Raw genomic sequence first — 13052 nt, 5'->3', positions numbered from 1 at the left:
TTTGCCCCCTGGTGAGCTGAATTCGAGTTGAACCGCGCTAAATTTTTCTGTAAGCGGCATTTCCTGGGCTGTTCATGCCAAATCCCATATTTGAAGTGCCTAGGTCGTACGGTTACGAAATGCCGAATGTGTCCACGGATGGATGGAAGGATGGACACCATTTAAACAGCTATTTGACTAGCTCAGCTTGATCAGCTGAGCTAAAAAGAAATGAAGAGGATCTTTGCTTGGTCCATTTGATTGTAAAAATCACTGTATATAATGAGTGCAATTACAACTTGAAGGTTGTTACACAGATTAAATCTTACTAGTTGCGTTTACCCAGTAGACCCAGTAGACAACCAGTAACTGATACCTGGAACTTTACATCAAATCTGTTGAAGTTCAGCTTGAGACAAATGAGTCCATTTAGGACAACTAGCAAATCTAGTCTGGACCTTTGTATCAATTTCTTTGGACACGTCTTTGCCAAAAAAACTGCTAAATCAACACTGGCATACTGTGACCAAGAAATCAATGATTTTTTAGGAACTACGGTGAGGGTTTTTCCGCAGTTCAGGAAACATGTTACCCGAAAAGGAAACATATCTTTCAGAGGGATTGTGAATTAACATATTTTCAAATTGGACTGCTGTGATATATGTATTTAATAAAAAACTAGAACTGAGATTTCATAGGAGCACCTGTGAATTCATGACTCCAGGGTTGTTTTGAGGGCGATATCGTAAGAGTTGGTCTTGAGTATGGGGACCTGAAGGTCCGTGTGAGGCACCTGGGGAGAGAAGACTAGTTGAATGATGGGATCTGACACGGACACTACTATTGATCTCATTATATGAATACCATTTAATTATAAACAAGTGAAAACAGATCATATCATCTTCCTTGGCATAAATTAAAATAGGAGTGCGGGAACAAGGTTTTTTAGCAGGAGGAAAGCGAGAACATTTTGCGCCGTCGTATTCCGATTTGACTGGTTAGTGGTGAAATCTGCTTTTAATTTTGCAAATTAACATATTCGTTTTCTAGTTCTAACGTTGTCTCAATTAAAGATGCTTTCCCAATGCTTGACTGGTCTGGCAAGAGGCATTGCCAGGAAAACGTGACGTCATTTTGGCCATTCTTCTTACCGCACGCCCTCCCTCTCCGTAAAACTTCCTGACATGGTGTGAAGTGGGAGGGCGCACAATGGGAACCACACTGCCGCGATGTTAATAGTTTCTATTTATAGAATTCAGCGGCAGAGATTTTAAGCACGGAAAAAGTAGATTAACTCGGCTAATCTCAATGGATTTTACCCAGGAATGTTTTCAAGGCGAGAGAAACATCTGATTTAAGTACTGTACTTATTAGATTTCATGTTCATGCCGAAGATTGGCCTAAAACGTGGACGAAAAGAGTGCATTATCGAGTGTTGGAGAGGTCACGTGATTGGACGAGAAACCTGAGCAAAAACAATACTGACTCCAGCTCCCAGAGGGAGGAGCTGGAGTCATGACAAGAGCAACGCAAAGCATGGTATATGCCACACTGAGAGTTGTCCCTGGGCATGATGAACAGTCTGTGTTACAAGTAAGCCTATGGCATGGTAATTACTGACTTGAGTGAATGCAGTTTACAACACCTTCATCACCAAGATGGAAATGGGAAAAAAGTTGCTAGATCAGATGAAATGTTCTCCCCAAATTGGCAGAAACAAAATTAAAGTTGGATGCCACGGCAGCCATAATGAATATTGGATCCCACCTAATAGCTAACTTTAGAGAACTCTGAGCAGTCAAGGGCCCAAACAGTGGAGGAACCTATAATTCCATGCAGTCACATTAGTTCCACCCCAGCTCATAATCCACTGGGCTTTACCAAGCAAAAAGTCTTGAAACCAATTCCACTTAAGAAATATTGTCACACTCCACAAGTAAAACGCCCCCTTCCTATGCTCTGTGAAAGAAGCATAAAACCACTTGTTATTTGTCCTCAAGTGCCCAAATAATCCATACATTTGTATTTGGCACTTAAAAGTGCTTTTTTTAGAGGGCCTCCACACCTTTCCCTCGTTTCCAAAGATTCATGATGGGACTGTGCCCTCCTCTTTTCCTAATTTATGGATCCACCACTAAACTATGGGTACATCAAAGGAACTTTCAAATTAGTGAAATTTAGAAAAAAAGTTATGCGAAGGTGTGAACTCCCTAAACCATCCCCATTTTCCAAAGAAACCAGGCATATCTTGACCACAACAGGCTCTTTTCAGATCCCCTCATATGATATGACTTTATTGCATCAAACATCTCACAACCATGATATTAATGGGGGGAGAAGCTCTGGGAAACTGTGTTTCATTTCAGAATAAAAGATTCATATTCCAGCCTGGTCACTTCAAATTGTCAAACCGTCAGTTAAACAATTTGTATTTTGATTCTGTAATAATCTACTACTGTTAGGATGTCTCCTTTTTAGGGATGAAGACATAAAAAAGTTTATTTTATTATTTCAGAAATTAAAGGTATAACGGCTTTTGATTTCTCTAAACCATCCTTTTTATATAATGGCAAGTTTACTAACTAAATAAGGTATACACTGATATTCCAACACAATTGATTTAGCAGGTTCAGCATAATCAGCTTTTGTAAATTGTAAATCCCGCCACCTGCGAAAACGAAAATCACTCTTCGGCCAGACAGGAAGTGATGTCATCTCAGGCATCTCAGGAATATCAGAACCAAACAAAACATGGCGAATGCATACAGCGAAAGCGATTCTTCATCAATTTGTAGCGATTGCAGTACTTCATCGTCTGCTCTCAGCCAATTTCTTGCTGCCGATTACGATAGTGGTGATGATGATGAGTTATTCGGCGATGTTGGGGATCCAGAGCCAGTTCCTGGACCGATAGAACCCTACATGTTTGAACCCGTACCTGAACAAGTGGAAGTACAGCATCAGCATGTACAGGCGCAGGCAGCTGTAGTAGCAGAAGAAGAACAGCGGCCAACGAGGCGAGATAATCTTGACTGGTATGGAATATTACAGTTTTATTGTTTTATCTAGACACCCGTGACCAGCATGTTGGAGACGGAGGCCATTATTTTCAAGCACTGTCACCCACTGAACACTATAAATGAAGAGCCTACTACCTACCAGTACCATCGCCAACTATCTATAGCCTACCGGTACCGTATACCAGGGACCATATGTGACCCACTCTGTGAAAACCCAGCTAAAGTCTTAATTTCATGATCGTCTGTTTGATACATTATTGAATCAACATGCAATAAGGAATATTCTGTGAAAAGGGCACCCTGATATCTCAAAAGCTGACGAAGTTATGGCCTGTCAAAGATTTTGGTAATGTCCGGCCAAATATCTCATGATTTTGAGAAATCTGGCTGTTAAAAGTCACTATGTCTTTGACACCAGATAGCTTTTGAACCAGAATTCTCCCATGGTTGTGGCATGCATCAAAATAAAGGGTTAACTTTCAGCTTTCCAGTGATATATGCCATGTGCATGGGAAAATTCTAGTTCTTTTTGGGATGTGATGGGATTACCATGGCGTCTTGGAATAAGGAAGCCGAAAAATGAGGTTCGGCCAGGGGGTGGGGAGGGTAGGACACTAGCACTTTTGAAAACCAATAATTACAAATAAGATGTCTTCATATGAACTTTAATTTGAGAAATATCAGTATAAACATTTTTAAAGCAAAAATATCCAAGTACTATCAAGTTACATAACATTTTAGTTGCCTCTTGTTACATAATATCACGATGACCACCAATTATGGCCTTACGTTGTTGGCGGCCTCAGGCCTTCATGTATTTAAATAGCCCCTTACTTTTCTACATGTAGCTTTGTTGAAGAGATCAGATTGCTAATTAGCCTATACTCTCTTTATTTCTTGGTCATTTTTTTCTTTACTATAGTTTGAGAAGAAAAAATATAAATAATCATAAAAAGTCAATTGAAAAAATTTTTTTTTTCAAAATCAAAATTTTTTGAATTCAAAATATTCTTTTTGTCTTCAAAGCTTAATGCAATAAAAAGCACATTTCATTGATTGATGATTTAAGCATTGCATCTTTGTTTTGAACTATCAATTGAGCCTCTAAAACATTTTTCCATGAGTTTAATACTTTTTTAATAATGCTGACCACGAAATAAAAAGAGTATGACATTAATGCAATCATGAAATAGTCATTCAATCAAAATGTCTAATCATCGTTTTATTCAGTTCAGTCGCACACGTTTTGCACGCCCTCTTGGGGTTTTCCTTGGTCTTCCAACTCCACGAGCAGGAGCTGGTGCAACAACATTTTCGTTTTCATCCATATCCTCTTCGGGTACGGGTACAGTAGGCAGAATATTTGGGTCTGGGCACACCAAGTCCTGGAATTCTTCTGCCACAAATTCCCGAATTTCCTTGTGCAAGTATGCCTTGCGCTGATCACTGAGACCAGCTGGAATAATAACAGGTGCTTTAGCGTGAGGCACATCAGTGGCATCAACTTTGAGAATACGGTGTGTAACTGGTTGAGACTCCGACATCTCCTTGCAAATGACACTCCCATCACGCCTACACTCAATGTGATGGAGTGGCTTGATTGATGGGAGCTTCCTGAAATAATCAGACAAGTAGGTGTCCCAATTGTACATTGGAACAATTACACTCCCAGCCTCATCGCCACAGCTTTGGGGGATGAGGACACCAGCGGGAGATGCGGCACGAACAACCTCTTCAATGTTATTAAAGCAATCCACCTTTGTTTTACGGTACTTCCGCTTGAATAGACCAAACATTGAATCGGGGGCAAACTTTGTATGTCCTGCCAGCATGAATGAGAGAGTGATTTTCTCATGTTGGCCCGTGATCACCCTCCAAGTAAGATATTGCACCATTGCATTGTTCTTGTTTTGGCCCGAACAGTTGTCTGCATGCAAATGAAGCTCTGCTTCCTTCAGCCCGTAATTGTCAAAGAAGAAATCCAGAAGGCTGATGACACAGTTCGCACCTTTGTTTACAATCGTAGCTTCATCCAAGAGAAAGATCACCATTTGTGGAAGTCCTTCTGTCACCATTCCGAATACACCGCACTTTCGAGGCGTCTTGAAAAAGATAGGCCCTGGCTGCATCGGGTCATGGGGGTAATGTAGCTGTTGTGCGAAGTCGAAGCTGTAATGGACCTGAAAAGAAGTGAACAAACTTGTACTTACATGCAACTATCATTATCATTATTATCATTAGCTAGTTCATAATGATGAGTCATCAGAGTATGAGGCCAATTAATGTAAAGAAGCTTCATCAGAGCACCAGAATGAGTTATTTGTAGTTTTATCAATCTATCATGTCTATGCTGCTAAAATGCTTTTTGAATGTGCCTTATGAAAATGAAACAATTATCATGAAAGCATGAGAAAAACACCCACCTTGAAATCATTAGCACAGTTTGGTACAGCATTTCCAAGTTTTCTCAGCTCAGTGATGTTGTGTTCCTTAAGCACATCACGACAACCCTGGACTTCTGAGTTGTAGAAGGACCGTTCTGTAGTGGCTTGAAGAAGATGTTTCTCTGCTTTTTTCAGGGCATCGGTCTTGTCAACAACCTCTCTCTTCGATGCCTTGAGGATAAGGGCACTGTTTTGATGACATGTCCAGCAAAGATCCGACATTGGTTTCATTGGCAGGACAGTGGGAACGTACTGCTGCCAGAGACGATTGAAGGTGCATTCACTTACTCCCCGATTGTCAGCCACCTCACACGATCTCGAATACAGCTTATGGATATCGGCCTTGCTCACTGAAGATGGGAGGAGCTGCAGGTCATCCCTCTTGTACCCAGGAATCCGCCCTGGGAGTAGCACTGCATGTTCCTCAGCATAGTTATGAATAAAAGTCACAACACGCTCAATGTCCTCAACTGAGAGGGCATGCTTTGGCAACTTTCCCTTATTGCCATGCAACCTGGGAGTGACACCATTGTCCACATAATGTTTTACCAAGGCGCCGAGACGATCTTTGAAAATTGCGTGGATGTACATGAAAGTGTCACGACAAATTTTTTGCCCCTCATGAAAATAGTCCAGGCGATTTCTTTTCCGACCTGCTTGCTCTTTTTTCTTCGTTTTAACAGTCTCTTCCCCGCGGTGAATATGGCTACCTATTTGGGCTAGGATAACCAAGTCTAAATGTGTATTGTCCATCTCAAGATGCCTCATACGCAAAGACGGAAGTTCCTCCTCTTTGAAATGCAATGAACATTTCTGCCCGTTGAATAATTTGCAGCTGCAGGAAAACCTGATATCCAGTTTCGTGTCATGCTTGCCACCATTTTCAGCAAACACAGTATTTACTGCTTCATCTTGTCTAAGAGTCGAGAGGGCTGCTGCTTGTGGCTCAATCACGAGAATCGGCTTGTCTTCATCATCGGCTTGGTCATTGACTGGAAAAATAAGAAAGCCACTTTATTATTTTAATCCTCTCATGTATGACACTACTTACTTTTTATCACCGCAGGCACAGGCGGGCGTTATGCCCTTTAGCTGTAGTATTTGACATTGCATTTCTTCAACGTGACGATGCGACGACCGAAACACACTAGCAATAAAACTAGTGACGACTGGTGGACCATGATTACCACTATTTTGGTGAAATTACTAATAGATTTGGTTTTCTTTCTTTACTAGGGATGTAAAATAAAGGGCCAAATAAAGCAATTCCAAAATTGATTGTGGAAACTAACCAAAACGTGAGGTTTTATAGGGTCTGGACAAACCTCTCAATGATAATTGCTGACTTGTGTACATGACGAAAATTTACCTTCAAATTCCTCGTCCGACTCGTCAAATAAAGCATCGTCGTCTTCCTCAGTGTCACCATTGAAGAAATAATCTTCTATTAGTCCAGTTAAGTCATCATTCGATGCTATTCCACCAAGATTGATGGCACACTGGCTGTTTAAACGCCTTGCAACTTTCTGCTGAGACAAGACCACAATTGATTTTTTAAGCCTTTTAGCAGTTAAATTGTCAATGTTTGACCGCAACGCATCAAAGAACGCGTCAAGTAATGAAACTGAAATTCGGATATGATATACGGGTTAGTCTTGCGAGTAACTGGTGCGATGGAAATTGGTGATTGACCACGGAAATTTTTTTATAATCGACAAATTAGACAGACTTTGATATTTCCACTGTTTTCAGCCAACTGGCAGAAAAAACTCAAAACACGCCCCCTATTACCCAATTAGCAAAATTCGAAATTAATTTTTTCATCAAATAATTTCTTTATATCTGTAGACTTGCCACAGCAAATATTTTTTCAATACCTCTCCAAATATGTACTTGAGAGTAAAAAACATGCACTCGTCTAATTGATAGGCCTCGACCCTCCAACCTATGAATATTCATTAGTGGTCTTGTCTCTGCTCCTCCAGATTCATGGGCGCCGCCATCTTGGATTTTAGACGAGATGAAAACGCTTCATTCTTGTGTCCAAACAATGAATTGTTTTGATGAATTACAGGCGTTTAAAATTAGAACAGCGGCATAGACGGTATCACCAAATGTTAATCTAACATAAACAATGATCAGTTCCTGGAATTTAGGTCAGGATCTGGAGAAATTGACACAGGAATTTCACCCCGGCTAAAGTCGCATATTTTCGTTGCCTTCCTGGAAGTGGTGATAATAACTATGAGCGGAGCGATACAAGGTCTGCAAAGCATTCAATGAAAGAAAAGAAGTTCCTGAACCGAATGACACCAAAACCAGTGTAGGTTTCCGCATCTGATGCAGAGCCACTGGGGGTTGGAAACCGTCGTCGCTTGAATATGGGTTATGTATACATTTTTGCAGTACAAACCTAGTGATTTTTTAGTGTTAAGATCACCTGGTTTGGTCTTTGGTGAGGCGTTTTATAAGTTTCAGGGTCTGATTGCAGTTTTTGCAACAGGTTTTCTAGTTGCAATTTGCAACGGTTGAGAGTCATGATTTGATGACTGGCTGCATGCTCCCATGTTTCTCATAAGGCTCCGCTTGTAGTTGTTTATTCAAATAAATAGATCAATCATTGGTATAATATTAATATTATAGCTTTAGTTTCATTTTAGGTCGTTGTCACTCTATGGCCTAGGCAATCTGACTATATTATTTCCCTCCAGCCAATATATTCAGTAGTTTGAACCCCCCTCACACGGTGGGCAGTATTGGTCAAGTGTGGGGGTGACGATACAAGAAGGATTGTGTTACATATTTTGGCGCCCAACGTGGGGCTGTTGGGAAATTTGTCGGATATACATGTACATGTAGGCCTAGTTTAGGTGTTATAATTTTAGGTTACAGGCCAATCGATGTTTGGTAATCCACTTTAGGAGTAAGGCGAATATTTTCTCATTCGATGCTTGATAGTTCAATTCGAGGAGTATAGTAAATATCTTGCTTTGTTTTATTTGCAGGTTGAGTCATGGTTGGCGACGATGACCCCGATGATGGTGCGGCGGTAGTGGCCGTGGGTGCAGGCGTGGCCCCTGGTGCAGTTCATGCTGCCGAGAGGACCTGGTTAAAACGACTTAAGACTTTTTCGGGAAAACGTCCCACTCCAAGCAGCGAACACGATCACGAGTCTTGGGATTTCTATGCAAACCAACTTGTTGATGATGATGATGTGGCTGCTCAAGTGAAGAGGCAACTGTTACTTCAGAGTTTGGCTCAACCAGCCCTTGGAGTTGCTCGGAGTTTGGGCAGGGATGCACTGCCAGAGGGCATTGTTGAGATTATACAGGTGTCGTATGTGACGACTGCTGATGGCCATAGTTTGTTGTTGAAATTTTACAATACCTTGCAGAAGCAAGACGAGCTGGCCGGTGTATTTTTGCAGCGACTGCAGGGTAAGCTCAGGAAGGTGATCGACCATGAGGGGACACCAAATGATGGAAGTTTCGAGCTGTTGGTTGGACAGTTAAGCCGTGGAACCCATGATGAAGACATGGTGAGAGATTTGAAGCTGCGAGGGGATCCAGTCCCTCTTGACGATTTTTGCGCACTTTTGACATCAGTGAAGAAAGAGGAACTCCGCCGGAAGGAAAAGATTGATCTGTTGTCTGCTAACAATGGCCAGGATGTACAGCAGGACTGACGGGGAAAGACCAAGGCGCGCAACTCAGCAGTGGTTTCAGCAGAACAGTCAGTGGTCGACGTGGTGGCTGAGATTGAGAGAGCAATGGCAGGGCTAGGAAAGAGTTTGGAGGCCAGGATTGATGCGAGACTCGCAGGTGTGGCAACTCCTCAGGCTCAGCTGGGTGTGTGGCATGCATCTACAGCGGATGAGAGTAGCAAGCCCCAGCAGTCATCGGGAGGCGCCATTGGAGGACGGACGAAGAGGAGGGGACCGATCTTCTGTTACAAATGTGGGCTGAACGGACATATACGCACGCAATGTGAGAGGCCAGCCAACCCTAGTTTTGTGCACAGCAGGTTAAACCCAGCCGGCAAGAATGAGAAGAGGCTTTCGGAAAACTAGGTGGGACTCGGGCTGAGGTGCAATCTCGAGTCGCCAATAACCCTAAGGCACCATTTAACAGCAGCAGCATACTGTCGCGACGTGTAGGTCGTAGGTCTGAAACCCGTGGTTTGGTACAGGGAGTGGAGTGTGATTGTCTCCTTGATTCAGGGTCACAGGTCACTACCCTCTCATATGGTTTCTATAAGGATAATTGTCTTGGTATTCTGCCAATGAGGCCGCTGTCTGATATGTTGGTGGTTGAGGGTGCTGGTGGAAATAGAATTCCTTACCTAGGTTTTGTGGAGTTGGATTTAGAGTTACCAGGGCTTTTCCATGGTTCTCGTCAGGTTTTGGCCCTTATCTGCGAAGACAGGGCGTATTCGAAGAAACTCCCTTTGTTGGTTGGCACTAATGTCCTTAGGGATGTTTGTGAGTCCAGTTTGGGTGGCGTACCTAAACACATCATTGCTGTTTGCAAAGCTGCAACACTCTCACGTAGGTTTTGTGATCCTGATTCAGGTCATGTCGGACTTGTGAAGCTTTCCGGTAACAGGTCAATTAAAGTTGACCCTGGTTGTTCCGTTAAGGTAAATGGTATCTCCCGTCATTGTGCCGTGGGTGAGCCATATCCAGCACTGTTTGAAGGTTGTGAGGATCGTGAGGATGGTTTACTCATTGGATGTTCTTTGGTAACTATGCCAGGAGGGCCGAGGGGTAAGGTGAAGATCTCTGTGTACAACCCCACGTCAAAGACCGTGTGGATTCATCGGCGTACATTGTTGGGAGAACTGTCTCTTCCTTCTTGGGTGAGGTCCATTGGCCGAGGGGAGGAAAAGGATCAGGTTCGAGTTGAGTGTCAGCGTGTTGATGTCAGCCCAGCGGTCGCGCCTAATGGAAACAAGAGTATGTTTGAAGATGTAGAATTTGACAGTGACCTGAGCCCAGAGTGGAAGGATCGCGCTCGGCGGCTGCTCGAGGAAAATCAAGATGTTTTTTCAGCCCATGAGTTCGATATCGGCGAGTCACCTACAGAGCATAGCATCCATTTAACCAGTGATGTACCATTCAAGGAGCGATGTCGACCCATCCGTGCCGCTGACTTTGAGGATGTCCGGCGACATATTAGGGAGTTACTCGATGCAAAGATAATTCAAGAGTCAAGGAGTCCGTACGCTAGCCCAGTGGTTTTGGTTCGAATGAAATCTGGCGCTTTGAGGCTTACGGTAGACTACCGTAGGTTAAATCGGCTCACAGTTAAGGACGCTTATAGTCTCCCACTCGTAGAGCAGGCATTTCAGCGGTTGTCTGGGGCGAAATGGTTTTCTGCAATAGATTTGAAATCTGGCTTTTACCACGTAAAGCTAAAACCTGAGCATCGTCAATTCAGCGCTTTTGTTTGTCCCTTTGGATTGTTTGAGTTTCTTCGATTGCCTCAGGGACTGTGTAACAGCCCAGCCACATTTCAGCGGATAATGGAACATGCAATGGGTGACCTCAATTTGGAAGAATTAGTGGCTTTCCTTGATGATTTAATTGTGTTTTCAGACACATTGGAGGAACATAAGCAGAGATTGAGGAAGGTTTTTGCACGCCTACGTAGTCATGGTTTGAAGTTAAATTTGCAGAAGTGTCAGTTCTTTAGGAGATCTGTCCATTATTTAGGTCATGTGGTGTCGGCAGATGGTGTGTCCACTGACCCGGGGAAGATTGCTGCTGTCACCGATTGGCCCCGCCCACAGAACCAGTCTGAGATGAAAAGTTGGTTAGGATTTTCAGGGTATTACCGAAGATTCATCAAGGGCTACGCCAAGATATCTGAACCACTGACGAGCCTTCTGAAGGGTTACACCAAGAAGAAACCAGGCGGGGGGATGGCGATCGATCGCGCTTCTGCGAAGGAACCATTTGGCGAACGCTGGACCCATGGGTGTGAGGAGGCATTTATGATGTTGAAGGAGAATCTCACCAATGCGGCAGTGTTGAAGATGGCTGATCCGTCCCTTCCATTCGAAGTTCACACTGATGCTTCTTTTGAGGGTTTGGGTGCTGCATTGCCATCTTTGAAAATAATGACTTGAAGAATGCATTAGGGTAAACTTAACCCCCTGGGAGTTAACTCAGAGTTTACTCGGGAAGAAGTCAATTTTTGAGTAAAGTTTTGGAGGCAGAAACGCTGTCAGCCATGTTTTTTATGCCTGTCCTACAAGCTCTTGCCCAAGAAAGGCAAGAAAACTTCATCAGAAGGCGCACTTATAGCGAAGAACCAGTGCACAGGCACTTGCGACTTACAGATGAAGAGTTTGATCACTTTTGTGAGGAATACCAAGGCTGGAGGGAACTGCAAGGAGGGGGAAACAAGAGGTATCGTTCCACTGCTCAGAAGAGAATGCAGACTTTTTTGTTGTACTAGGCCTCAGGTGGCTACCATCAACAAGTAGGATATACGCAGGGCATTGCAAAATCAACAGCCATACTATACAGCAAGGAAGTGTCAGACTTCTTCATGGATATAGCTGGTGAACACATATCTTTTCCACAGGAGGAAGAACTCGATCAGTGAAGTACAGTTCTTGTAGATGTTCACGGTGTTGAAAAACATGTTGTCCTGTACTAGGACGATGTAATCATAAAAACTCAGCGTCCAGACCATGGGGGTGACGCCTATTACTGTGGCCGACCTGGTGAATGTTGTGACCCCATCAACGCCCGATATGTGGTAGAAAAGTTTGGCAGAGTACGTCATCATTTCACAGGGCTTCCTGGATCTACACACTACAAGACAGCTACTGAATTGGATGAAGACTTCATGACATATTTGGATCAACTCCCGGATAACCATGTTGTACTTGCTGATGCTGCTTACAGGAATTTGCACCCTGCTGTTTTGGTCCCTTGTATAGGACACAACCTTCAACCAGACCAGTTTGCTTTCAACAATCGTTGTACTCAGGCCTTTTAATTACGTTGAGACCTCTTCACCCTGTATTTTTTTAGCCTATTTTGGGGGACATGTTTTTTAAAATTTTTAGCTTAATTTGGGGACATTTCATCGCGCCAATTTGCCTGAACAGCGATGTCATAAATCAAAGTTAGTGACTGATACCACCACATACACCCGAAAAATCATAATTTTAGGGTAAAACTATAAAATTAGGCCATTTGGATGAGATTTGGTTATGTTAGGGGTCAAAAAACGCTTCAGGGGTCATATTATTTCTAAAAAAAAAAAAAAGAAAAAAAAAAGACCTAATTTGGAGACATCCTGTACGGCCTACACCGTTATACGGTGTAGGAATCATGTAATTGAGAGGCCTGGTACTAGAATTCGTCAAATCGTTTAACGCACTATTGGGGCTACTGAACTGAAATGGCGAATGAATCAGATAAAGGAGAATCGGTATCCGGCAAAGCATGGCCCTGTGTTTGCTGCTCAATGCACCATTGCAACTTGTGTGCTGCACAATAGATTCACCAATTTTTTCGACTAAAATCCTGAGAACTCGTTGCTATAAACTTGAGATATAAGACAACGAAATCCCAGCGTGTATTAAAACTAGT

General features: G+C 42.9%; 2 protein-coding genes across 6 annotated transcripts in view; both read right to left on the bottom strand.

Annotated features, from left to right (window-relative positions):
- The window catches only part of LOC135493846 (centriole and centriolar satellite protein OFD1-like), a 462799-nt gene that overhangs the window by 191823 nt on the left and 257924 nt on the right, over window positions 1-13052 (bottom strand). The gene's annotated exons all lie outside the window — the stretch shown is intronic.
- On the bottom strand, window positions 4226-6034 carry LOC135493509 (uncharacterized). The gene is made up of 2 exons (XM_064780887.1): window positions 5423-6034; window positions 4226-5179 (listed from the first exon to the last, which is right to left on the bottom strand). The coding sequence occupies exons 1-2, from the start codon at window positions 6032-6034 to the stop codon at window positions 4226-4228; spliced, it is 1566 nt and encodes a 521-aa protein (XP_064636957.1).

This window comes from Lineus longissimus, chromosome 9 (genome assembly GCF_910592395.1).
Source record: "Lineus longissimus chromosome 9, tnLinLong1.2, whole genome shotgun sequence".
NCBI lineage: Eukaryota > Metazoa > Nemertea > Pilidiophora > Heteronemertea > Lineidae > Lineus > Lineus longissimus.
Note: the sequence above shows the minus strand (reverse complement) of the source record. Positions and strands in the feature narration are given on the sequence as shown.